The sequence below is a fragment of the Alligator sinensis genome, unplaced genomic scaffold (assembly GCF_000455745.1).
Source record: "Alligator sinensis unplaced genomic scaffold, ASM45574v1 scaffold467_2, whole genome shotgun sequence".
Taxonomy (NCBI): Eukaryota; Metazoa; Chordata; order Crocodylia; family Alligatoridae; genus Alligator; species Alligator sinensis.
In genome coordinates this window covers 2,273,505-2,296,654 of record NW_005842129.1, presented here as the reverse complement: position 1 = coordinate 2,296,654, position 23,150 = coordinate 2,273,505, and the positions used below count along the sequence as shown (strand labels likewise).

At 50.1% G+C, this 23,150-nt stretch overlaps 2 protein-coding genes across 2 annotated transcripts in view; one reads left to right on the top strand and one right to left on the bottom strand.

The window, feature by feature from the left end:
• Positions 1-37: 37 nt before the first annotated feature.
• Positions 38-2,179, top strand: LOC102376461 (tubulin beta chain). The gene is made up of 2 exons (XM_006025003.3): positions 38-173; positions 953-2,179. The coding sequence occupies exons 1-2, from the start codon at positions 113-115 to the stop codon at positions 2,011-2,013; spliced, it is 1,122 nt and encodes a 373-aa protein (XP_006025065.1). The 5' UTR covers positions 38-112; the 3' UTR covers positions 2,014-2,179.
• The window catches only part of FAM166A (family with sequence similarity 166 member A), a 68,250-nt gene continuing 47,252 nt past the window's right edge, over positions 2,153-23,150 (bottom strand). Inside the window, exons 6-8 of the mRNA XM_006025004.3 lie at positions 21,084-21,178; positions 3,012-3,129; positions 2,153-2,255 (exon numbers count right to left, since the gene is read on the bottom strand). Coding sequence (XP_006025066.1) covers positions 2,170-2,255; positions 3,012-3,129; positions 21,084-21,178 — 299 coding nt within the window. The 3' untranslated portion in view covers positions 2,153-2,169. The remainder of the gene's footprint in view (positions 2,256-3,011; positions 3,130-21,083; positions 21,179-23,150) is intronic.

Below are 23,150 nucleotides of genomic sequence, written 5' to 3'. Positions count from 1 at the left end.
CCCGCGCCCCCCCCTCCCCCGCGCCCCGATTTCCGGCCTCACTCTGCCTCCCTGTTTTCTAGGTGGCAAATATGTTCCCCGCGCAGTGCTTGTGGACCTGGAGCCGGGCACCATGGACTCTGTGCGCTCTGGGCCTTTTGGGCAAATATTCCGACCTGACAACTTTGTCTTCGGTGGGTGTCACAGGGTTTGTCTGGGATTGGGCAGGCTGGGGGGATAGCTTGCCTTGTCTGTAGTGAGCTTTATCCTGGCTGTAGAGGACTTCTTTGGAGCAGGGTAAGCTTCACCTAAGGCTCAGCTCTGTTTGAAGTGGTCACAGGTGTTTTGGGTGGGATGTGGACAGGGGCACGAAGTGAATTCCTTGTCAACACACTTATGATGCATCCAGATTCTGTTGCAGTGTAATCACTGTGACTTCGAGTTGACCCAAGGGGGCATTGTGCGAACATGGTAGTTGGTGTTCAACCTTCTGGCCCTTTAGAGGAATGGTAAGGGGTAAGTCCACAAAGCCGCACGCTGTGTGCAAGGCCCATGCATGATCTAGCATGCAGGGCCACAGTTTGGCAGAGCAGCATTTAATATGTCTACTTCTCTCTCACCATTAAACTTCTGGACCTGGGGAGAGCTGTCTGTGTCCTATGTTGAGCACCACTGTTTTTAACAGACTTTGCATGTTGAATACTCTCACTATTTCTTTATAGAATAATCTGGAATAAGAACTTTTAAATTCATGAACTGCTGTCTTTTTGCCAGACTTGGCTTCAGGCACAGTCATGTCTTTTTAATATTAATATTGAAACTTGTTCTTTAAAAAGTAATTAAAGAATAATATTTCTTAAATATTGTCACTACCAGGAAATGCATTCTCAAGCACTCCATTTAAAAAAACCCCCATCCAAACCCATAACATCAGCAGTGCCTGTAATGTAATGTAAAAATGGTTTTCTTCCAGGTCAGAGCGGAGCAGGAAACAACTGGGCAAAGGGCCACTACACTGAAGGTGCTGAACTGGTTGACTCTGTACTAGATGTTGTAAGAAAAGAGGCAGAAAGCTGTGACTGCCTCCAGGGTTTTCAGCTTACACACTCCCTTGGTGGAGGCACTGGCTCTGGTATGGGCACCCTCTTAATCAGCAAGATCCGTGAAGAATATCCAGACAGGATCATGAACACTTTTAGTGTTGTGCCTTCACCTAAAGTATCGGACACTGTAGTAGAGCCTTATAACGCCACACTTTCTGTACACCAGCTTGTAGAAAACACAGATGAAACCTATTGCATTGATAATGAAGCACTATATGACATCTGTTTCAGAACGCTGAAGCTAACTACTCCAACATATGGTGATCTGAACCATTTGGTGTCAGCAACCATGAGTGGAGTGACTACTTGCCTACGTTTTCCAGGCCAGCTTAATGCTGACTTGCGTAAACTTGCAGTTAATATGGTTCCTTTCCCCCGTTTGCACTTCTTTATGCCTGGCTTTGCCCCACTCACCAGCCGTGGGAGCCAACAATATCGGGCTCTAACTGTGCCAGAACTCACACAGCAGATGTTTGATGCAAAGAACATGATGGCGGCATGTGACCCACGTCATGGCCGGTACCTTACTGTAGCTGCTGTTTTCAGAGGCCGCATGTCAATGAAAGAGGTGGATGAGCAAATGCTTAATGTACAAAACAAGAACAGCAGCTACTTTGTTGAGTGGATTCCCAATAATGTTAAAACAGCTGTTTGTGACATCCCACCCCGTGGCCTGAAAATGTCTGCTACATTCATTGGTAACAGTACAGCTATCCAAGAATTATTTAAGCGTATTTCTGAGCAATTTACTGCTATGTTTCGCCGAAAGGCTTTCTTGCATTGGTATACTGGGGAGGGCATGGATGAGATGGAGTTCACTGAGGCTGAGAGCAATATGAATGACTTGGTATCTGAGTATCAGCAGTATCAGGATGCTACAGCGGAGGAAGAAGGGGAGTTTGAGGAAGAAGCTGAGGAAGAGGCAGCATAACATTTATGCAGTAGCAATTCCTGTATATTATGTCTAAAGCTGTATGAACTCTTTCCATTCAAAACTTTTTTGTTTTTGTTTGTCTGTATTGTGTGAATCTTTTGCTGTTCCATGACAACTTCATGTCCACTGATGTACAGACAATTAAAGCATCTTTCAAAATGCATGAGCTTGTTGCTTTTGTTTCTGGTAAGCTTTTCGGGAACTGTTGCCAAAGGTCAGCATGTAGTTGTTTCTAATAGCTGGAAAATAAAATGCAGTAAAGTTAGCAAGTATTCGTGCAAAAATAGTTTTGATTGGACAAACTTGTGGAATAGTGGCAAGAGCCTGCTACCCTAGAGGTGGTGAAAGGGATTGGGGGGGGGGGTGCAGAAGAGTCTACATCTAGTTCAAAGACCTGACAACAAGGTTAGTGCATCCCTCCTCCAGCATCACCTTTATGCTTCCTCTGTTAAACAGGGAAAATCATGCTCCTATACCTTCCCCATGGGGAGCTGAGCCTCCGGCTTCTGCCATGTACAATCTTCACAGCAACGTCACTAACCAGTTGGCGGTGGGTGGGTGAGTGGAGGTAGTCAGGATTTTCACAATGGCCTTCCATGGGATCCTGTACACCACTACACCAAAGAGGGGAGAGCAGGTGCTTTCCATGTTGGACACTGAACCACCTTTGCCAGGAGGTGCTGTGCATTTAATGCTTCAGGGAGTGCTAATGATACCAGCCCCCTGCAGGCTCAAAAGACCATGTACCATAGTAACCTGCAGGGCCCTAGGGCAGAGGTGAAGGGCCCTTCTGCCTTCACTACCAGCTCCTGGTGCAACAGTATCCCCCCTCAGAAGCTAATTCACTTTCACCTTCCCAAAACACTGATTAGCAAGACCTGTAAAACTGACTGAAACTATGACAATTACTGATCAGTTCATCATCATCTAGTATGCCTACTATGATTACCATGGCTATTACCATCAGTGATTCATGTCAAACCTGACAAACTTACTTGGTACAAAGCCAGTGTAGAAAGGTATCAATCCAGTGTTGGTGTAAATTCTTTTGTTAGGCCAGTATGTTTGTGGTAGTCTATTATTAGATGTGCACATTGGGTTTCTTGCCATGTGCTGAAAGAATAAGTAATAGTTTATTTTAAAACGTAGTGTTATACAAACTTGTTTTATCACATTTGCACTCCTAACTATGACATTAACTTTGATGCAGGGCCAGATTCAGGGTTGAATAAAGCAAGACCCTAGGTTCACCACAATATATCTGAATTACAGTGATATGTAGTCCCAGTTTGACCATGACAAAGGTCCTGTGGTAGCTATGGGCCACAACTGGGACTGGCAACAGTGCCACTTAAAGATACAGGTCTTGAAGGTAGGCTACGAGAGGGCCACAGATGCTAACTGGATCTTCAGTGCCCACAAGGCGATGACCACCTACTATAAGCAGTTCTCACACATCCTCATGTGGGGTGACTCCATAGCACCCCCCATTTGCCTGACACTGATGGTTGGGAACAAGCTGACAATGACTTTGATGCCTCCAGTGAGGCAGAGGGGGAAGACACCTCTCATCCAGGGACTTCAGTGGCACAAAAGTGAACACAGGAGAAGCAGAAAAACTTCATCGAGTCTCCATTCTTGTACAAGAGCAAAGAACCAAAGTTTATCACCCCTCCCCATGGTAGAGCTCTGGTGAGACTCATCCATCCATCAGTGCCATCTCAGGATCCCATCCCCTTGATGTTACTAAAAACTCATTACCATTTGGCCTCTACAGAGACAAGACTGCAGCTCATCTATGATCAGGACCTGTTTTGCAAGCTTAGACTCAGAATTAAGATACTATTCCTTTAATTATCACCACTCAACCAAAAAGAAAAAAAATCCCATGAGACAAATCTACAGCATGACCCTTGAATATCACACCCCAAAAGCAGAACAGACACTTATTTCAATGCCCATCTAGCTATCCCACAAATGAACATAGATTCTCATTAGCTTTTTAGGTCTTCTTGAATGTTTCTCATTTTCCCTCCAGTCTATACCGTATGTTTATAGACAGCATAGTCTAATAACTTTTCTAACCTGAGAGGGGCAAGAACCAGGGTCAGAGGCCCAGCTGCCCAGGACAAATCCTAGGGCCAGGGCCCCAGAGAGAGAGGCACCAGGGCCAGCGGCCCAGAGAGACTGACAACTGATGGGGCTGAAACTGAGAGAGCTAGACCTGAATCTGGGCCAGGGCTGAAGGCTGACAGCCAGAGAAAAGGGAGGTGGAAATTGGGAAGCTTGAGGCTTCTATAAAGGACAGTATTGTATCAAGTAAAACCTGCAAGGCATGGTCACAGCTGTAAGCGATGCTGGAGGCTGTGAAAAGCCCATAAGGCAACAAGTACCCTGGGGCACATAGGGGCCAGGAGGGCCCATCTACTATGGACCAGGTCTGGGCTAGTGGGGTCCAGGAGGGGAGCAGTTGGTGAAGGAAGAACAAGGGTATGTTCTAGGACCCTTAGACCGCTGCCCTTTAACAGTCTAATGCATGGTGGTTGAAAGTGGAAGAGAGGGTACCTAGAATCAGGGTAAAGCACCTCTGAGGCCTGGTCCAGATACAGGCAGTCACACAGTACCTAGCTGTATGTGCATGGAGGGATTTTTAATACTGGCAGGCCTGAGGGTGGAGGATGCAGAAATCAAAGTGAATGGCCTGTTCTGTTTCTGTTTGGGGTGGTACCAACACTGGCTCCCAGGGTCCCCTGCTGTGTCTGTCCTAAGTAAATACCTAAGTATTTACCACCTCTGGGTATCCTGGATTCATGCCCTTTCTCCCCCTCCCACCCCAACTTTTCCAGAATATGTGTAGATGGAGGGGGTAATTAAGATGAGGCATAAGGGGGACAATTCACAACATTCACTGTGAGAATTACTGCTGGTTCCATAGTGGCTACCTTGGAATTCCCCAGCAATTAGAGGCACCTAGCACTTCATTACTGTGGGATGGTAATGAGTTAATGCAGGGAGGGAGAGTCTAGAAGGCAGCATTTCATTTACAAGCTTTCAGATCACCTACCCTTCTCCGACTCTGAGATTCCTGCCTCAACAGCCCAGGGGACAGGGAAACACAAACAATGCACGTGCAGGCCATGTGTGCAAACAATGCACCCAAGACCACAAGCATCCCAAACCCTCTTCCTGCTCTCCTTGACCCTTCCAGATGAAAGAAGCCATCTCTGCTGGTACGCAGTGGCCGTGTCTACATGAGACGCTGGCTGCACAGTAGCCTGTTACTACTGCTCAGTAGCATCCCATGGCAGGAAGTATGATGTATCGCTACTAAGCAGTAGTAACGAGCTACTGTGCAGTCAGCATCACCTAAAAGCTGTTCGGTGACACTACTGAGCAGTAACTCCAGTTACTGCTTACTGTGCAGTCATTTAGTACTTGTGCCTCAGGCAGGAGAGACTCAACAGGCTGCTTTGGCCACCTTCAGTAGGCAAAGAGCATTCTCTGTATCACATCATCACGTGGTCCACCTCCACAGCCACTGGGTCACCAACACCTTGCTATTGTTTACCCTCTGTAACAATAGGCCAAAGCCCCTGTTACTTTAATAGGGGAAAGCAACAAGATAAATCTGCATTCCGAAGGGGCCGCTGAGCTACTGAGTAAGCAGCACAGCTGTGCAAGGTCCAGCAGAGGAGCAGGAAGCTCACTGAGCTAAAGGGGGGTACCCAGGCAGTAAGACAGCTAAGAGGGGCCATGTGACCAGAAATGAGTAGCACTCATAAGCTCAACCCTGAGCCAGGATAGGTGGTCTGGTCTTGATCCCCTGAAGGAGAGGAGCAATTGCCGGCAGGGAAGCTGAAACCTAGAGAGGGGTTTGCAGTGAATAGAGACTGGTGGATTTGGGTTGGGATACAAGATTATGTTAAAGATTGGTGTGTTGATATTTGTGTTTAAGTTTGACCAGAGGGCTGGATTGTGGCTGTAGGGAAGGATGAAGACCATAGCAGAGGGTGCCTGGTGGGGCACTCTGTTTTAGCAACCTAGCCTGGGGTCAGGGACCCAGAGAGCAGAGGACTAGAGATATGCAGGCCTCTTGGCTTTGGCCTAAGAAGCTGGAGCCCAGGAGGGGCTGCAAACAAATCAGGGCCAGGAGCCTGGATGCAGGTGGAGGCTGCAAAGCCTAAAGCCTCAGAAAGGCTAAAGCCAGAACAGAACCAAGGGCCCAGAGACAGATTAAGGCTGAGAAAGCCCAGGGCCTGGTGGGCAGATAAATGAGAAATTAACCTAGACAGGAATTGGGGGCTCAGGGAAATAGACTGAACCTTGCCAGGGTCAAAGCCAAGACCAGGGTCAGGGGCCTGGTGAATTAACAGACAGAAAGAGCTAGAGGGCCTGGAGCAACAAATCTGGAGTGACACCTACAAGGTGTGGGCTGGCTATGGGGGAGCCTGGAGGCTACAATTAAAGCGCTTAAGGCACAATTAAAGCCAAGACGACCACGATTAGTACCCTAAGGCAATTAGGGCTCTAGGCCCTGATCCATGCACAGAGGGCCACCTGAGTGCCAGTAAAGCATGAATAGTGTGACCCAATAGGAAAAAAAATTGTTAGTGGACTGAGGGTCTGGTGACAAGAAGGACCCAGGGTCTGGCCGAGTAAGCAAAGTAAAACTACAGATGGTACCAGTAGGAGTACTCTGAAGTAGCCTTCTTAAGTGCTAGAATATTTAAATCTAGGTGTGGCAGGAAAGATAGCAAAAGGGGATACTCTGAAGAGCTGGACAGGGTTGCTTCGGCAACTACAGGGCACCATGTCCACCCTCAGGGCAGGTCCTGTCACATCCCAGTGTCCAATGTACCATCCTCCAACACCCCTCCCTGCAAGTCCCACATCACGGCCAACAGAGGAGCATGGTTTCCCTGGGCACCTCCTCATATGGATGCAGCAGCTTGAGGGATCCTCTCCCAGCCCTCAATCTCCCACACAGTGAGCCAGTACTACCAGCAGCAAACACACTTGGGGCAAATGCTAGGCCATGGCTAATAGCAGCAAACCCCACTCAGGGCAGCAGGTGGGCCAGAGCTATTGTTAGCTGCTTGACTTGGGGCAGTAGCCTCATCAAGGCTGCTGGCACCAGCCACCCTTGACGAAGTATCCTAGAGGCATAGGCAGAGGGAGAAAAAATTATTTGGCAGGGCTGAGCACATGCACAGGTAAGTCTGTGGAGGAAGAGGGGAGGGGAGGAGGCAGATCAAGGTGAGGGAGGGAGTGGGGCACAGGCAGGACCCATTCACCCCAGCCCCTGCTCCTGCCTATGCCCCCACTCCCTCCCCACGTCAGGTCCTGCACAGTTGGGGCAGGGCACAGGATAGAGCCACATGTGCCTTGTCCAGGGAGTGCCTGGTGCAGAGGTGGTGGCAGTTCCTGCTGCTGCATGCACCCTGGGAGGGCATGGGGGCTGTATGCCTGGGATCTGTAAATGGCATGAGGGTGGGCTGTGGGCTGGGGCCGGGGCTGCACTGGGCTCTTCCTGATGCGGGGGCTGGGCCATGCTGTGCTTGGGGTGGGCAGTGGTGGCACTGGGAGAGGGAATTGGGGCCTTAACTCTGCAGCATTAACCAAGCCATAACTCTGCAGTAGTATGTTGGGTGGGAGGGGGGGCAGGGGAGGATTGCATGGGTGCACATTACTGCATGGGGATTGTGCAGTCATGCATTGAAGCATGGGAGAGGGATTGCATGAGTATGCATTGCAATGGTAGGTGACTGATGGATCATGCAGTCCCTGGGGAGAGGGGAGCATCTGTGAGGTGTGCAGCCCCTGAGGCATGTGGTTCCTAAGGGCTCAGAAACTCAAGTTGGACAATCCTGCTCTACAGCAAGGAAGAACAGTCGTTCTGCTTTTCTATGGCATCATCTCATATATTTGGAATCTATTATCAAGCCCCTTCAATCTCCTTTTCTCCAAGATAAAATACCTAGTTGTCTCAGGCATGCCTTCCAACTCCTTTATCATTTTTGTCACTGGCCCCTGAAACTTCTACAGCTTCTTCACATCCTTCTTAATGTGGAGCCCAGAACTGCACACAATACTATAGATAAGGCCTAGCTAGTGCCCATGCCTCATACCTAATACTCCCTTTATGCAGCCCCAAATTACTTTTGCTTCTGCAGACTTGATTGGGAAGGTCTCTAGTCCAGCATCCAAATAATTAATTCTTAAGATTCCTGCCCTTATGTTTCACTGTGTTGGAACCTTGTTAAGCATCCAATAGTGTGATTAGGAACAGTCAGCATGGATTCACCAGGGGCAAGTCATGCCTGACCAACCTGATTACCTTCTATGATGAAGTAACTGGCTCTGTGGATGTGGGGAGACCAGTGGATGTGCTATACCTTGATTTTAGCGAGGCTTTTGATAGAGCTGTTGGTATCAAGTAGAGTGCCTCAGGGGTAGGTCCTGGGGCTGGTTTTGTTGAATGTCTTCATAAGTGACCTGGAAGATGGCATAGAGTGCACCCTCAGCAAGTTTGCAGATGACACGAAGCTGGGGAATAGTAGGTATGCTGGAAGGTAGGGCTAGGATTCTGAGTGATGTAGATAAATTGGATTATTGGACCAAAAGGAATCTCAAAGGAGTTTCAACAATGACAAGTGCAAGGTTCTGCACTTAGGACAGAACAATCCCATGCACTGCTACAGGCTGGGGGCTAACTGACTGGGCAGCAGCTGTGAAAAAAAGGATCTGGGGGTTACAGTGGACAATAAGTTGAATGTAAGTCAGCAGCGTGCCCCAATTGCCAAGAAAGCTAACGGCATGCTGGGCTGCATTGGCAGGTATGTTGCCGGTAGGTCAAGGGAAGTGATTATTTCCCTCTATTCAGCACTGGTAAGGCCACATCTGGAGTATTGTGTTCAATTTTGGGCCCCCCACTACAGAAAGGATGTGGACAAATTGGAGAGTGTCCAGTGGAGGGCAACAAAAATAGTGAGGAGGCTAGGGGACAAGACTTATGCGGAAAAACCGGGGAAACTGGGCTTTTTTAGTCTAGAGAAGAGGAGACTTAATAGCTTTTCAACCAGTCTTCAACTACCTGAAGGGTAGGTTGAAAGAAGATGGAGCTGGCTATTCTCAGTGGTGGCAGATGACAGAACAAGGAGCAACTGTCTCAAGTTGCAACAAGGGAAGTTTAGGTTAGACACTAGGAAGAGTTTTCTCACCATGAGAGTAGTAAAACACTGGAACAGGTTACCCAGGGGAGGTAGTGGAAGCTCCATCCTTGCAGGTTTTCAAAACCCAGCTAGACAAAGCTTTGGTTGGGATGATCTAGTTGGGGTTGGTCCTGCTTTGAGCAGTGGGTTACTTCCTGAGGTCACTTTCAACCCTAACTTTCTACGGTTCTGTGATTCTACGAGAGTAGCGATCAACAGCCTGAGAGGAAAGGGGCAGGCTGTAGGGGAGGTGGAGCTCTGCATCAGACCGGTGACCTTGCCAGACCAACCTCGACTCATCCATCCTCCTGAGTATCATTATACCATTAAGGCATGGCAGACAAGTGGGGATGATGAGCCAGACGTCAAGGTAATTCCAACACAGAAGTGGAGTAGTAAGGTACACACTCTCACACAGAGTAAAAAGGATTTTCTATACATAGGAATAGTAACTGAAAAGGCTCATAAGTGGTTGTGGGAAAATGGATTAAATTTAAATTTGATGTAATGTGTAAAATGGAACCAGTGGAAAGTTTCAAAATGAATGTCTGACTTTCATACTGATAGTTGGGACCTGTGACAAAGTGTGTAATGCACCTGTCAGTTTAAGAGGAAAAGCAGCCTGCAGGTGGTGAGGGGGGCCGATTAGAGAGTCACCTGACCAGAAGGGGGCCAGGGTTGAGTCATATAAGCATAGGGCCTGATCCAGTCAGGCAGTTTAGCCCTGCGAGGCAGAAGGAAAAGAGCTCCTGGCAGTAGGGGTGCAGCAGGGCTCCTGAGATGACTGTGGAAGGGGGATAAGCAACACTGCAAGCTTAGGAACATGGGAATATTACCTGGGGCAGAGGGAGACTTGTTTATGCAGGTAGGTGTCCTTGTTTTATGTTGAACCCAGAGAGAGTTTGGTGGTGCTGGTAAGAGGGCTTACTACTGAGCCCTCCAATTTGTACTGGTGGTTCTGGTGGGATTGTGAGGGGTTATTTTTGGAAATCCCATTAGTGCCCTAGGACCATGCGATTTCCCTGAGCCCTGCTAGGGGGCCAGGCTGAAGGTGTAATCAGAGTATCTACAGCCTAGGGAAGGGCAAAGTTTGGGACCAGAGCACCCAAAACCTAAAGAGGGGCAGAGCTTGGGGGGGGCAGAGTGTCTGGAGCCCAGAAGAGGGCAGATCTGGAGTGGGGCCAGAGAGCCTAGAGCCTAGAGATGGATAGAGCGGGGGGGGAGGCAGAGAGCCCAGAGCCTGGAGAGGAATAGAGCTCGTGGGGCCAGAGGGCCTGGAGCCCAAAGAAAGGCTAAATTTGGAGCCAGGCCTCCTGAAGCCTGTAGCCTGAGGGGGCCAAGAGGCAAAGTCAGCAACTCATAGCCCAGGAGGATCAAATAAGGTCAGGGAGCCCAGAGGTCTCAACTGTCCTGGGAGTGAGGCCAGGGCCCATGAGGGGCCACAACCAGAGACTGCCAGGGAACCTGGAGATCTCAAGTGGCCCAGGAGTAGAGGCAGGTCCCAGGAGCAGCCAAAGGTCCAGGAGAGGCCACTGCTGGAAACTGACAGGGTCAGGGACCCACAGCCTAGAGGAGGGTGGAGACATGGACCAAGGTCTGAAGCCTGAAAGGAGCTAAGCCAGAGTCCGATGTGGCAAGGCTAAGGATGGAACCCAGAAGCCAGGTCCAGTACCATGGGCCTGAGGTGAAAGGCTCAGCAAAAGCAAAAAGGGAGGAGGCTGAGAAGACCAAGATCCCTACAAAGCAGAGTGAGGTTACAGTGACACCTGAGAGGCATGGGCATAGTGTAAGGGGTGGTTTGGAGCAACATAATTAACCCTTATGGCTACAGGTGTCCTGGGGGCACTGACAGGCCAAGAGGGCCCACTCAGCTGAGAGCACAAACTCAGAGGCCAGTAGGGTCCAGGAGGGACCTTCTGGTGTTTGGAAGTGACAAGGGCTGACTCTAAGACCCCCTAGGCACGGTCCCTTTCTTAAATATGTTAATAAGACCAAGATGTGGCAGGTGAGGAATAAAGGAAGGGTACCTTAGCGCCAGAGCCAGACAGGAGGCAAACTGCCACCAGGGGGTATCACAGCTTCTCCTGGGGGCACAGTCCTGTTATAGAAACTCACCTTTGCAGTAGGAAGAGTTAAATGTATATTGAGGTGGCCAGACAGTAGAAGACTTGAATAATCACAGTGGCTGTAGCATGCACAAATCTCACGTGAGGCAGGAACCAAGGCTCTGGTATGGGTTAAGGTGGAAGAATGTTAAAACGCATCACTACAGTTCAGATGGTAGCAGCTCAGGGAAGTGAAGCCCCAGCTTCAAGCTCTAGCTCCCAGAGAAGGGCACAGCTGAGGACCAGACTGCTCATGTGTCTCTTGCCTTTCTGAACTCTGAAAGGATGGGATGCTGTAGACCTCAAACAATTACTTTAAAACTCCTGGGAGAAACATGTCAGAAGGAATTGAATTGGATTAGACTGCTATAGATCCCTTGTAGGAAAGAAGGCCCGTTGCTGACTTCTTAATTTGTTCTTTTTTTCCTTTTTGCAACAGCTGGTACTCCTGTAGTGTGAACTGAACTAATGTAGCTGATGTTAACATAGAGTGTAATAATAGTGAAATATAACCATGTTAGTCTTGTCCTGTAAGCAACTTGAAAACTCCATTTTGTATCCTTCTGCTTGACATAAGTGAATAAACTTTGCATAGCCGTTACGTATGAGTGTGTATAAAAGGGTGAATGGTGAAAGAATGGCATGGAGACACGAGAAGAAGATTTAACTGTTTATGTAAGCAACAAGGCACCAAACATAAGTTACCAGCCAGTAACCAACTAACAAACGGCTGAAGAACCTCTTTGAAGCTCGAGGGCATAAAGGAGATAACAGAAGAAGAAATTCTGCCAGACGGGCAACAAGAACACTCCAAGGCTAAGATAAGCGGAAGACAAAAGAAGAACAACTGCAAAAACAGAAGCTGGGTATGGAAAAACCCCAAAGCACTGAAACAAAGGATGCCAATCCCTATAAAAGAACACTTTGAAAATGCCAAGTTGGGTGAGTCTCTTTCTCTACTGCTGTTTCATTGGAGCACAGATGCATCTGTTCACCCCGCTCCAGCTGTTATCTTCAAATCTGCCATCTTCAAATCATCATCATCTACTCAATTGGCCACCCTGGGCTCATATTGAGCAACTATTGCTGGTAACTATATCTGGTGTATGTGTGGATGAAATGGTTGTTTTGTGTATGTGTATGCATGTGTGTAATGATGTGTATGATGATTTGTGTGCGTTTGTATGAATGGTGTCCAAACCTCTATGTCTAACTCATGTAATCAATAAATGTAGCACCTTGCCTTATCCTCCTTCATAAAGTCTCGCTCATGATTTGAGCAATTGGCAATTTGAGTAATACTCCTGAGAGGGGCAGACTTGCAAATAACTTAGCTGGAGAGCTGAGTGGGTGTGTCTACATGAGACGTTTTACTGCACAGTAGATTAGTTTACTGTGCAGTAAAGCATCACCATCTACACATGCTTACATTTACTGCACAGTAAATTAGGCTACTGAGCAGTTAGCGACTATCTGTAAATACAGGTAGTAAAATACATGCAAACTACACATGTGTAGACTCTGACTGAGAGCAAATTTGCTCACAGTCAGCCTAGCCAACAGAGGGCCACAGGGGAGAGAGAGCTCTCTGCCCCTGGTCCTGGTGCTGGAAGCTGATCAGCACCAGGACTTGGGAGTTTTCTGCCCCCTGTCCAGGCTCCCAGTTCAGAGCTGGCTGCTCCAGGGAGTGAGTGGGGGCTGGGAATTCAGCCTTCACCTGTCCAGCAGATTCCCAGCCCCTGCCTGCTCCCTGGCACAGCCAGCTGTGCATGGTGCAGAGCTGTTTTGGGGCACAGGAAAGACTGGATTCCTAACCCCTGCCTGCTCCCTGGAGCATCCAGTTCCCTGCAACATGGTACTGCTCAGGGGAAGAGGTGAGGGATAGATTTCTAGCTCCCACTTGCTCCCTGGAAGAGCTGGCTTCATGCCGAGCAGGGCAGCTGCCAGCAAGACTCGTGCCCCCCCACCACCCCACCCCTTCTCCTGCTTGGCAGAAGGCTTGCCTGCAGCTGCCCCACACCCCAGACAACTCCCAGCAACCCCCTGCTGGGCACGGAAGCACTTCTCAGCAGGGAGCTTGCTGGCATTTGTGTATCCAGATAAGCACAGGGCAAGAGAGCTCTGCCCGCTGCAGAGGCAGCTCTCTCCTGGCCCTGTGCACATCAAGTCCCCTCAATGTTCACAAAGCCAGGACACTACTGCTGCTGCAGCTGGCAGAGTGCTGCTGACCCTCTGCCCATTGGGACCACCCTATGCCCCTTACCAGAACCTGGGCTAGCACCAGGAGGAGCCTGGAACTCCTCCTGGCTACTGTAGGGGGCAGAGCAGGATGGGAGCAATCCTGTACTAGATTGCTCCCATTGGGTGAAAATCTGCTCCCTAGAGGGAGCACATGTAGTTGTTTTCCTGGGTAGGCTTACTGCACGGTATTTTTGCTTTGAATTAATAGCACATTTAGACCCACCCAGTGGGCGCATCCACACATGCAGGGATGTGCTCTTGCACCAGCTCAAATAGAAGCAGTGCAAATTTGAAAGAAGAAAAAAGAAGAGATGGAAAAGCAGAGTGATTAGCTACATCAAGAATCAGCACTAGAAGAAATATGAAAATACTGGCTGGTAGGGCAGATTTTGTCAGGCTAATGCTGGCTGGGAAGTTTAATTGGAATGATTTTCTGATTTTAAAATGTCCTTTTTACAAACTCAAAAAAAGTTCAGGAGACCCAGTCTCTTGTCACTTTCAGTAGTTGACATGAATATTTTCAGAGGATAGTGCAAGAAATTCTGCTTTGAGAAAGGAAAAAGAACGGTATAAGGAAAATAAATGGAATTTGTATAATAAAAACTGTTGTATACTTGAAGGAATTTGGGCAGAAGAAATTATTGGTATTTGGATTAATAGCATTTGAAGAGACAGGGCTGAGGCCCTGCACTAGGTTGTCCCAAGATCACAGAGGAAAAACAGAAAACATGGCTGTTATTAAGACAAAGCTGCAAATTCTTGTTACTGTTTCCAGTGCCAGAGAAGTAAACTCACTTGTACAACTTCCTGTGGACTTGCCTATGATTACACTAATTTGCGCAAATTGGTTAAACTTGTTGAAAATTCCAGAAAATCCAACCCTGGGCTCAGTGGAGAGTGATATATTAGACATAGCCATGGCACAAGAAGCAATTCCATCTTCAGGTTCTCCATCTGTCTAGTTTATTAGAACTTCCAGAAAAATGCATAGAGTGGAATAATTAAAAACCCTGAGAAATTTACTGAAAGCTATTGATTCTCTTCGGGATTAGTTTTGTTGACATAAGTGATAATAGAGGGAAAATTTAAGTGTAGTTGTAGGGAAGAAGTATGTGACAGTAGCTCTGAGTGTATGTGGGGAATTAGTTAGGAGAATTTGAAATGGTCATTCTTCAATACGGGCAGTCCTCAACTTGTAACATTTTGAGTTACAAGGTTTTGACTTACAACATTTATAAATTGACACCCTGTTTCAACTTGCTGACCTCAGTTTCTACTTTATAATGCTTGATCCGATGCCACACCATGCCAGCAAACAAGTTCGCTGGACCGCCCATCTCCCTAGAGAACATCTGTCCAAACTTTCTTGGACACTTTCTTTAAGAAAGCAGACAAGACTCCAGAAAAGCCTGCAGCCAAGACTCCTGAGAGTCCTTCAAAAAGTCCAACCAAGAGCCCTTCGAAAAGTCCAGCAAAGTCACCTCAAAGAAGTCCTTCCAAATCAATATGATTGCTATTTACAATATAAATACATTTCAGGAACCAATTGTGTCGTAAGTCCGAGGACTGCCTGTACAGTAAAGTCTAATAAGATCAGAGAGCAGGCTAGTGCCACTAGATGGATACAATGTGAAAGTAAAATAAGATTCCCTTATGTTAATGTGAGGACCAACACCCCACTGGTCACTGAGCTACAAGAAATGTTCAAGTAATATTAAAAATGAAAATGTTTTATTTCAGAAATACCAAAATTAAGTGTTTAATCTTTTCCATTTGGTTTCCTTTTTTCCCATTTTTTCCAGCTGAAATTTTTTTATGTATTCTAACCAAATTGGCCCTGGGAGCAGCGTGAGACGCACGGGTCGAGGCCCGTCACACCCCCGCACCCCAAAGCCCCCCCAGCGACCCCCAGCAGCCACCGAGCACCCTGCCGACCCCCGGCACAGCCAGAGGTAAGCGGGGCCCGTGGAGGGAGGGGCTACCGTAGATCAGCTGCAGGGACGCAGCAGAGAGGAGCGCAGGAGGGTCTTGCCCCGTCCCGGCTCCTACTTGGCCCAGCCCTGCAGGGAAAGTAAAGAGGAGGAGAGGGTTCCTACCAGTTCCTCTCCGGTGGGGCAGAGTCTCCCAAATCCCCGGGCAGGGCTCCCCCTTGCTCAGGAGCAGCCTGGTGACGGCGGCGGGCCCATGGCGCATGCGTGCAGTTTAAAAGGGCCCGCCAACAAAAAACCCCTCAGTTTGGCCCCGGGAGCGGCGTGAGACGCAGGGGTGAAGGCCCGTCGCACCCCCCCAGCAGCCGCAGAGCACCCCGCCGACCCCCGGCACAGCCAGAGGTAAGCAGGGCCCGTGGAGGGAGGGGCTAGTGTAGATCAGCTGCAGGGAGCAGCTGAAAGGAGCTGAGGAGGATCTCACCCGCCCCGGCTCCTACTTCGCTCAGCCCCCCAGGGAGTCACGCAACTGGAGCCTCATGAACAGGCCGCGCAGTGTGGGAGTTTGCGCAGGAGGGTGAGCGGGAAGGCCCGAGGCCCTGTCAGTGAGCCCTAGGGAAGCTAGTCCCATCAGTAGCCAGCCTCCCAGCGGCACGATGCGGATGGGCACATGCTGCACCCCGAGGGCCCCCTTGGAGTCTGCGGTCTCCCCCTCTGGCACCTCAGAGGTCTCCACCCAGACCGAGCCCATGGTTCTGGGCTCTACGCAGACGGAGGCCCTGGCTTTTGACTGCGGCGGGGGCTGCCTGGCATGTTTCCAGGCTCATGGGACCGGGAGCACGGCCACCCCCCCTTGTGGGATTTGCTCCACTTTGGAGTCTCTGGGGCACCAGACAGAGGAGCTCCAGGCTGCAGTCCAGAGACTGCGTGCCATCAGGGATGGTGAGCAGGAGATAGACTCCTACTGCCAGGCCTTCCACCTTCTGGAGGCAGAGGGTAGACCAAGGTCACCTTCCAGGACAAAGGAGGACCCAGGAATCTCCCGTATTGTCCAGCCAAGGGGTTGGACCAAGGTGGTCAAGGGCCCCAAGGCCCGCCGCACCACGGTCCCCTCTCCTTTGGGGCTTTGCAACAGGTACGAACATCTTGCAGCCCCAGTAGAGCCTGCGGAGATGCCAGCTTCTGCAGGCAAGGGAGGATCACCCACCCCTACTCTCCCTAAGATGAAACACAGAGTGCTCGTCATGGGATACTCCCTCCTGAGGGGGACTGAGGGAGCAATCTGCCGCCTCGACCCCCTAGCCCAGGTGGTCTGCTACTTCCCAGGGGCCCGCATCCAGGACATAGCCGAAAGGGTCGCAAAGATTCTCCAGCCCTCCAACCGCTACCCTATGTTCCTTATCCTTGTGGGCATGAATGACATGACTTGGAGCAATCCCAGCCAGGTCATGAGAGAGTACATGGGCTCTGGGAACAGGGCTTAGGGGGTTAGGGGTGCACATGGTCTTTTCCTTGCTCCTTCCGGTTGTGGGTCATGGGCTGAGGAGGGAGAGATGGGTTGAGGTAGTCGACCAGAGACTGTGGCACTGGTGTCATCATAAATGTTTTGGCTTCCACGATCACAGCCCACTCTTTGGTGAGGGAGGCAGTGGGTTGCTGGGAAGAGAGCCTCCACATCACTCTGCTGGGGAGGAGGCTTTTCTTAGCCAGACTTGCTGACCTGCTTGACCAGGCTTTAAACTGAGCTGGCCAGGGGATGGGGGGAGTACTGCCACTGCAAGCCCACTGGACAGTTTTTGTAAACTCAGCAGGCTAAGGCACTCAAGGGAACCCAACCCTACCTGAGCCCCAGAGCAATCTGTAGGAAAAGCAAGGGCCCCCAGTGGGACACTTACGTGCCTTTACACCAATGCCAGGAGCCTGCGGAACAAACGGGAGGAAATGGTCCTCCTGCTAAACCAAAAGGATTACGATTTCATAGGGATAATGGAGACCTGGTGGGACTCCACCTATGACTGGGCTACAGGTACAGATGGCTATACCTTGTCCAGGAGAGATTGTGTGGGCAAAAGGGGCGGGGGGCAGGGGGGTAGCTCTCTATGTCAAGGAAAGTTATGCGTCCCTGCAAGCTGACACTGGCACCCAGGGGGGACAATTGGAGACTCTAGGTAAAAATCCGTGGCGAACAAGGCACAGGGGACACAAAGGTGGGGATCTACTACAGACCTCCTAGCCAGGATCAAGAGCTTGATCAAGAATTCGCCAGGGAACTAGCTGAGACTGCACACTCCCTGTGCATGGTAGTGGAAATCTCCCATGACAACCAAGACATCTCATGGGAAGAGCACTTGGCCACATCCAAATGGTTGCAAAGCTTCCTCGTGTGTGTGGATGAGCTCTATCTGACTCAAAACGCCTATGGACCAACGAGAGGCAAAGCCACCAGAGGTGGTGCAAGCTCCTACTCTGGATTCCTTTAAAAGTCAGTTGGACATTTATCTTGCTGGGATCCTGTGACCCCAGCTGACTTCCTGCCCCTTGGGCAGGGGGCTGGACTCAATGATCTTCCGAGGTCCCTTCCAGCTCTAATGTCTCTGAAATCTGAGGAGCTCCAAGAGGCGCTCTAACTGAAGTGCCTGGAGTATCTCATGTATCAGCACCCTCATGCTTCAAAATGGTGGCATCGATGGAGCTTTAGATAAAGCTCCCCTGCTGCCATTTTTAAGCATGGGGACACTGATACATGAGACACTGGAGACTGCTGGAGTGTGGCACTTACCATGCTCCAGACTCAATTAATTGTAATTACAGCGCATTGGAGCAGCCTCGCTGCTCATGTATAGGCACCCATTAAGTCATTTGTCTTTTGTGGAGTGTAAAAAGAAGGTGGTGTTTCACAGGGAGCTAGTAGACATAAGAACTGTTGTATTGGAGTTTAAAGGATAGTATTGCAAACCCCCAAGGGGGTGGCCGCGAGCTCTGACCGGTGGTCAATGACCACTCACAGATGCCGCTGGCAGTGTTGGCAGTGGCCAGAGGCAATCAGTGACCACCTGCAGATGCGAGTGAGGGCTGGTGAACAGCGACCACCCACAGGCACCGCTGGCAGCCATGGCAGCAGCCAATCGGAAGGGATGCACTGCCAATCTCAGGGGGTGCATGTGTACTCACCTGCCCCCCACCTATGCATCACCAGTGTAGCTAGGCCTTCTAGCCTAGGCCCATTGGGTTGGACCTGGCTTTGAGGCACTTGCTTCACTTGTCTCTTCCAATTGCTGGGTCCCTTGCCCCTCTGTGACTGCGCCCTTGCTGGCCCCTGGCCCCTCTGTGGCGGTGCCCTCGCTGGGTACTAATGTAGCCTACTCCTTCCCTTATAGCCTCATCCTGATACACCTTGGAAAACTGTAACATAAGCCCCTGGGCTACAACATAAGCAAAACAGTAAGGCTGTGTGAAAAAGCACCATTCCGTTTCGACTTCTGTTTTACCTTTTCGAAGGGACAGTGTTTCATTTTGTCGTTTTGTTTTGAAGCACTATTCCATTTCATTTTGTCAAAACTGTTTCACTGTTTTTACGTTTCACCCATAGGCTATAACAGGGAATCATGAAAATGCCTATAACTTTATCATTTCATGCCTGATTTAAATGCAAATTACAGGGATGGTAGCCCCTTCTGATGGCATAAAGCCTGTCAAGTGTCAAGGAGATAGGTGCAGGAGTTTCTGGGAAACTGCACCTCAAGGTGCTGACAAGCAAAACTCGTGTTATGTGCCGGCAGTGGCAGCCTCCTGTCATCCTGCATGCAGATCTAGAGGCCCACACCCCTGGGAGGGCTGTGGGGTTGTGCCGGACTCCTCCCGGTGTGCAGGCCCCCGGATCTGCACTTGGGATGACAGGAGGTTGTCACCGGGGACTGGCGGTGGGAGCAGCCTGCGCCCAGGGCCAGGAAGACTGGTGCTGCTGCTAGCCCCAGGCAGCAGCAGCAGCCTCCTGTCATCCCACATGCAGATCTTGGGGCCTGCACCCCTGGGAGGAGTCTGGCAGTGCTGGGAGGGCAGGTTGAGCTCCTTGGGGCTGGTGGAGCCGCTTGGAGTGCAGCCCTGTCTCTCCCTGCCTCCCGCTGCCGGGCTGCACTCCAAGCAGCTCCGCCAGCCCGTAAAGCTCAGCCTGGAGGCAGGAGGCGGGGAGAGCCAGAGCTCCACTCCGAGTGGCTCTGCCAGCCCCACGGAGCTCAGCCCAGCAGCAGGAGGCAGAGCGCAGCCCTGGCTCTCCCCTGCCTCCTACTCTCAGACTGAGCTCTGTGGAGCTGGCAGAGCCGGTTGGAGTGCAGCCCTGGCTGTTCCCCACCTCCTGCCACTGGGCTGCGCCCCAAGTAGCTCTGCCAGCCCCACAGAGCTGAGCCTAGCGGTGGGAGGCAGGGGAGAGCCACTGGCCCAGGCCACACTCTGAGTAACTCTGCTACTGGCTCTCCTTCCACTTCCCACTGCTGGCTGAGTTCCATGGGGCTGGCAGAGCCACTTGGAGTGCAGCCCTGGCTCCAAGCACAGCCCTGGTGAGCACAGCCCAGCGTCTGGAAGCTGAAACTGGTGGTGGGAGGCAGTGGAGACCCAGGGGTGGAGCCACTCAGAGTAGAGCCCTGGCTCTGCACATAGCCCTGGGTAGTGGCTCTCTGTCTCCTCCCACCACCAGGCTCAGCTCCATGGGGCTGTGGAGCCTCCAGCCACCGGACTGTGCTTGCCAGGGCTGTGCTCAGAGCCAGGGCTGCACTCCAAGCAGCTCCATCAGCCCCATGGAGCTCAGCCTGGTGGCAGAACTTCTCAGAGCACAGCCCTGGCGAGCACTGCCCGATGGCGGGAGGCTCTGCAGCACCACAGAGCTAAGCCTGGTGGCAGGAAGCAGGGGAGAGCCACTGGCCAGGGCTGTGCTCAGAGTGGCTCCGCCACTGGCTCTCCTGCCACCTCCTGCTGCAAGGCTGAGCTCCGTGGGGTTGGTGGAGGCGCTCGGAGCACAGCCCTGGCTCTCGCCTGCCTCCCGCCACCAGGCTGCTTCGAAACTCATTTCATTTTGAAGCTGTTTCAAAACCTTCTGTTTCATTTTGATTTCGCTGTTTTGAGCTCAAAATGCACCAAAACAGTTTTCAAAAGAAACACTCATCAAAATTTCACACAGCCCTACAAAACAGTAGAAGCAGCCCTCTGCCCCTTTAAGAGGGCAAACCTTCCATTCTAGGGCCAGTATACCTCCCAGCATGGCTCCTTGTGAGCGCCTTGGGCCTAAGTCTTCTTGTAGGCAGCAAAGCAGGAAGACCCAGTGCAGCAAGCATGGGTAGCCTGACTTGCTCGCTCAAGCCCCAGATTTATATGCACCCAGGGCCCTGCCTACATCCCGCCAGGTGACTGCCAAGGCTGGCTGCTAATTACTTAATTATCCCAGTTGCCCCAGCAACTGGCAGCTGCTGCCTCCTGCCTAGCCTACAGTGCTCTCTTGCTGGGCTGTTTCTCTTAACGAAACAGAGAGCTCTCTGTTACAGATGGGTCACTACCTAAGTCAGTTTACTGAAATACTGGTTGTGGACATGACTTACCTGATTTATGTCAAATTCATTCATGGCCTCTTTAACTCCCTTGAGGTAGTTAACACCCATAATCCAGGTGAAGCGGGGAATGAATCCAGTATAACCTTTAGGTGAAGATAAAAGAAAATAATTCCTTCTTAGGAACACATCTATGGAGGGCAATGGATGTTCAGCAAATATACAACCAGGAAAGCTTGGGAGGTGCCATTTTAATAGCTTGTTATAAGTAAGGTCAGATACTTTACACCTTAATTTTAATTAGATATTTGCAAAGTGGTTGTTTTGAAATGTTCTTTTTCTTTCTTTTTTTTTTTTTACCACCCCAGGGAAATTACTATGAATTAAATGGATCTTTTTGTTCATACATGGGTTCTATGTGATATGAATAAAAACACTATTTTCTTATAACCAAAAGACCTACCATGGCCTTTCACTCTTAGGAGTGATTCTGTGTAAGTGGTTTGGACCCAGTTGAAGCACTGATACCAAAGATCCTCAGCTATATGCTGCTAGGAAACACATAGAAGTCTTGAGTCTGTACTGAGGGATTGATTCATACATGAGGTTTGAGATGCAGTCCTGCAACACAGACTCTTTACAAAGGAAACTGTAGTAGTGACCAGACAGAGCCCCGTACTTACTGGGGGCGGGGGGGCAAAGACCACCAGTGTGTTCCATGGGTGGCAGGTTTGCAGCCCACTTGGTAAGAAAGCAGCAAGCCCAAGGGATGCCAGAGTGTCCTGCTGCTCCCCTGCCTCTGGGGCAGGATCAGTGGTCAATGGAAAGCAGACTTGCCACTGGTCCCTTCTCCAGGGCACAGTGAGAACTGGAGCCCAAGTCCCTTGTGGCCATGGAGTCCCATGCGGTCAGGCAGGTAGGCGGTGTGGGTGAACAGCACCACCTAGGGCCCAAGAGCTGCAGATACAGGAGCTGATGAGCCTGTCTGGGGTTCTCAACACCGCTGGCAGTGAGCATAGGGCACATGGGGGGAGGCAGAGATCTGGGTTGGCCCAGGCCAGCCCAGAACTTCTGATATAAGAGAGTACCAGCCTCAGATGCGGGGAACACTGGCCCTGGCACTGGCCTATACCACATTTCCCCACCAGAATGCAGGACCCAGATAAAGGACTTGACGGCTAACCCTGTCAAATATACGCTCGCTCAAAAAGAGACCCAGTATTTGGGCTTCCAAGTAGGACAAGGAAAGATAAAGCAACTAATTGGAAAACAAAATACAGGCTTTAAGAGACTATAAACAGCCTATAACAAAAAACCCCCCAAAAACAGTCAGATCCTTTGTGGGACTTGCAAATTATTATCGTAAGTTCATCCCTCATTTCTCAGAAATAGTGGCACTTCTAACGGCCTTGACTAAGTCCTATGTGTCCTGCAAGATCAAATGGAACTCAGTGGCTCAGGGCACATTTGAGCAAATAAAGCAAGCTCTATGCCAAAAACCAATCTTACACATGCTAAACTTTGACCAAACCTTTATTTTACAGATAGATGTATCAGCTGTGACCCTAGGGGCCATATTAATTCAGGAAAAGAAGGGAACTGAGCACCCGATTGGATACACTAGTTGTACATTTTTAGAATATGAACAAAAGTATTTTACAATAGAGTGGGAGTACTTAGCAATTAAATGGGTGGTGGACCTTTTTCTCCTACTACTTGCTGGGGAGATTATTTGTTCTGGTCATGGACCACATTGTGCGCAAGTGGCTCCAGTTGGCAAAGACAGAAAATGCACATAGGCACTGGCTCTACCACCTTTCTGTTTTACAGTGCAGCACCAGCCTGGCAAGAAAAACATTGTGGCTGACTTTCTATCATGCAAAGATGAGGAGGAAACAAAGTCAAGCACAAAAGTGCATGGGTCAAAAGGCAGTAAGTGTGCCCACCAACTTAAAGGGGGCGGGGGATCTGTAGCAGTGACCCATCCAAGACCCATATTTACTGGGGTAATGAATGCTGGTATGTTCCATGGGTGACAGGTTCGCAGCCAGCCCAGTGGGAAAGCAGCGAGCCTGAGGGCCACCAGAGCATCCTGCTGTTCCCCTGCCCCCAGATCAG

Excerpts from the sequence above, each read along its gene's own strand:
- LOC102376461 (XM_006025003.3), top strand. The coding sequence starts at position 113 with ATGGACTCTGTGCGCTCTGGGCCTTTTGGGCAAATATTCCGACCTGAC. Across the intron at positions 174-952 it reads ACCTGACAACTTTGTCTTCG|GTCAGAGCGGAGCAGGAAAC; the intron begins GTGGGTGTCACA and ends GTTTTCTTCCAG.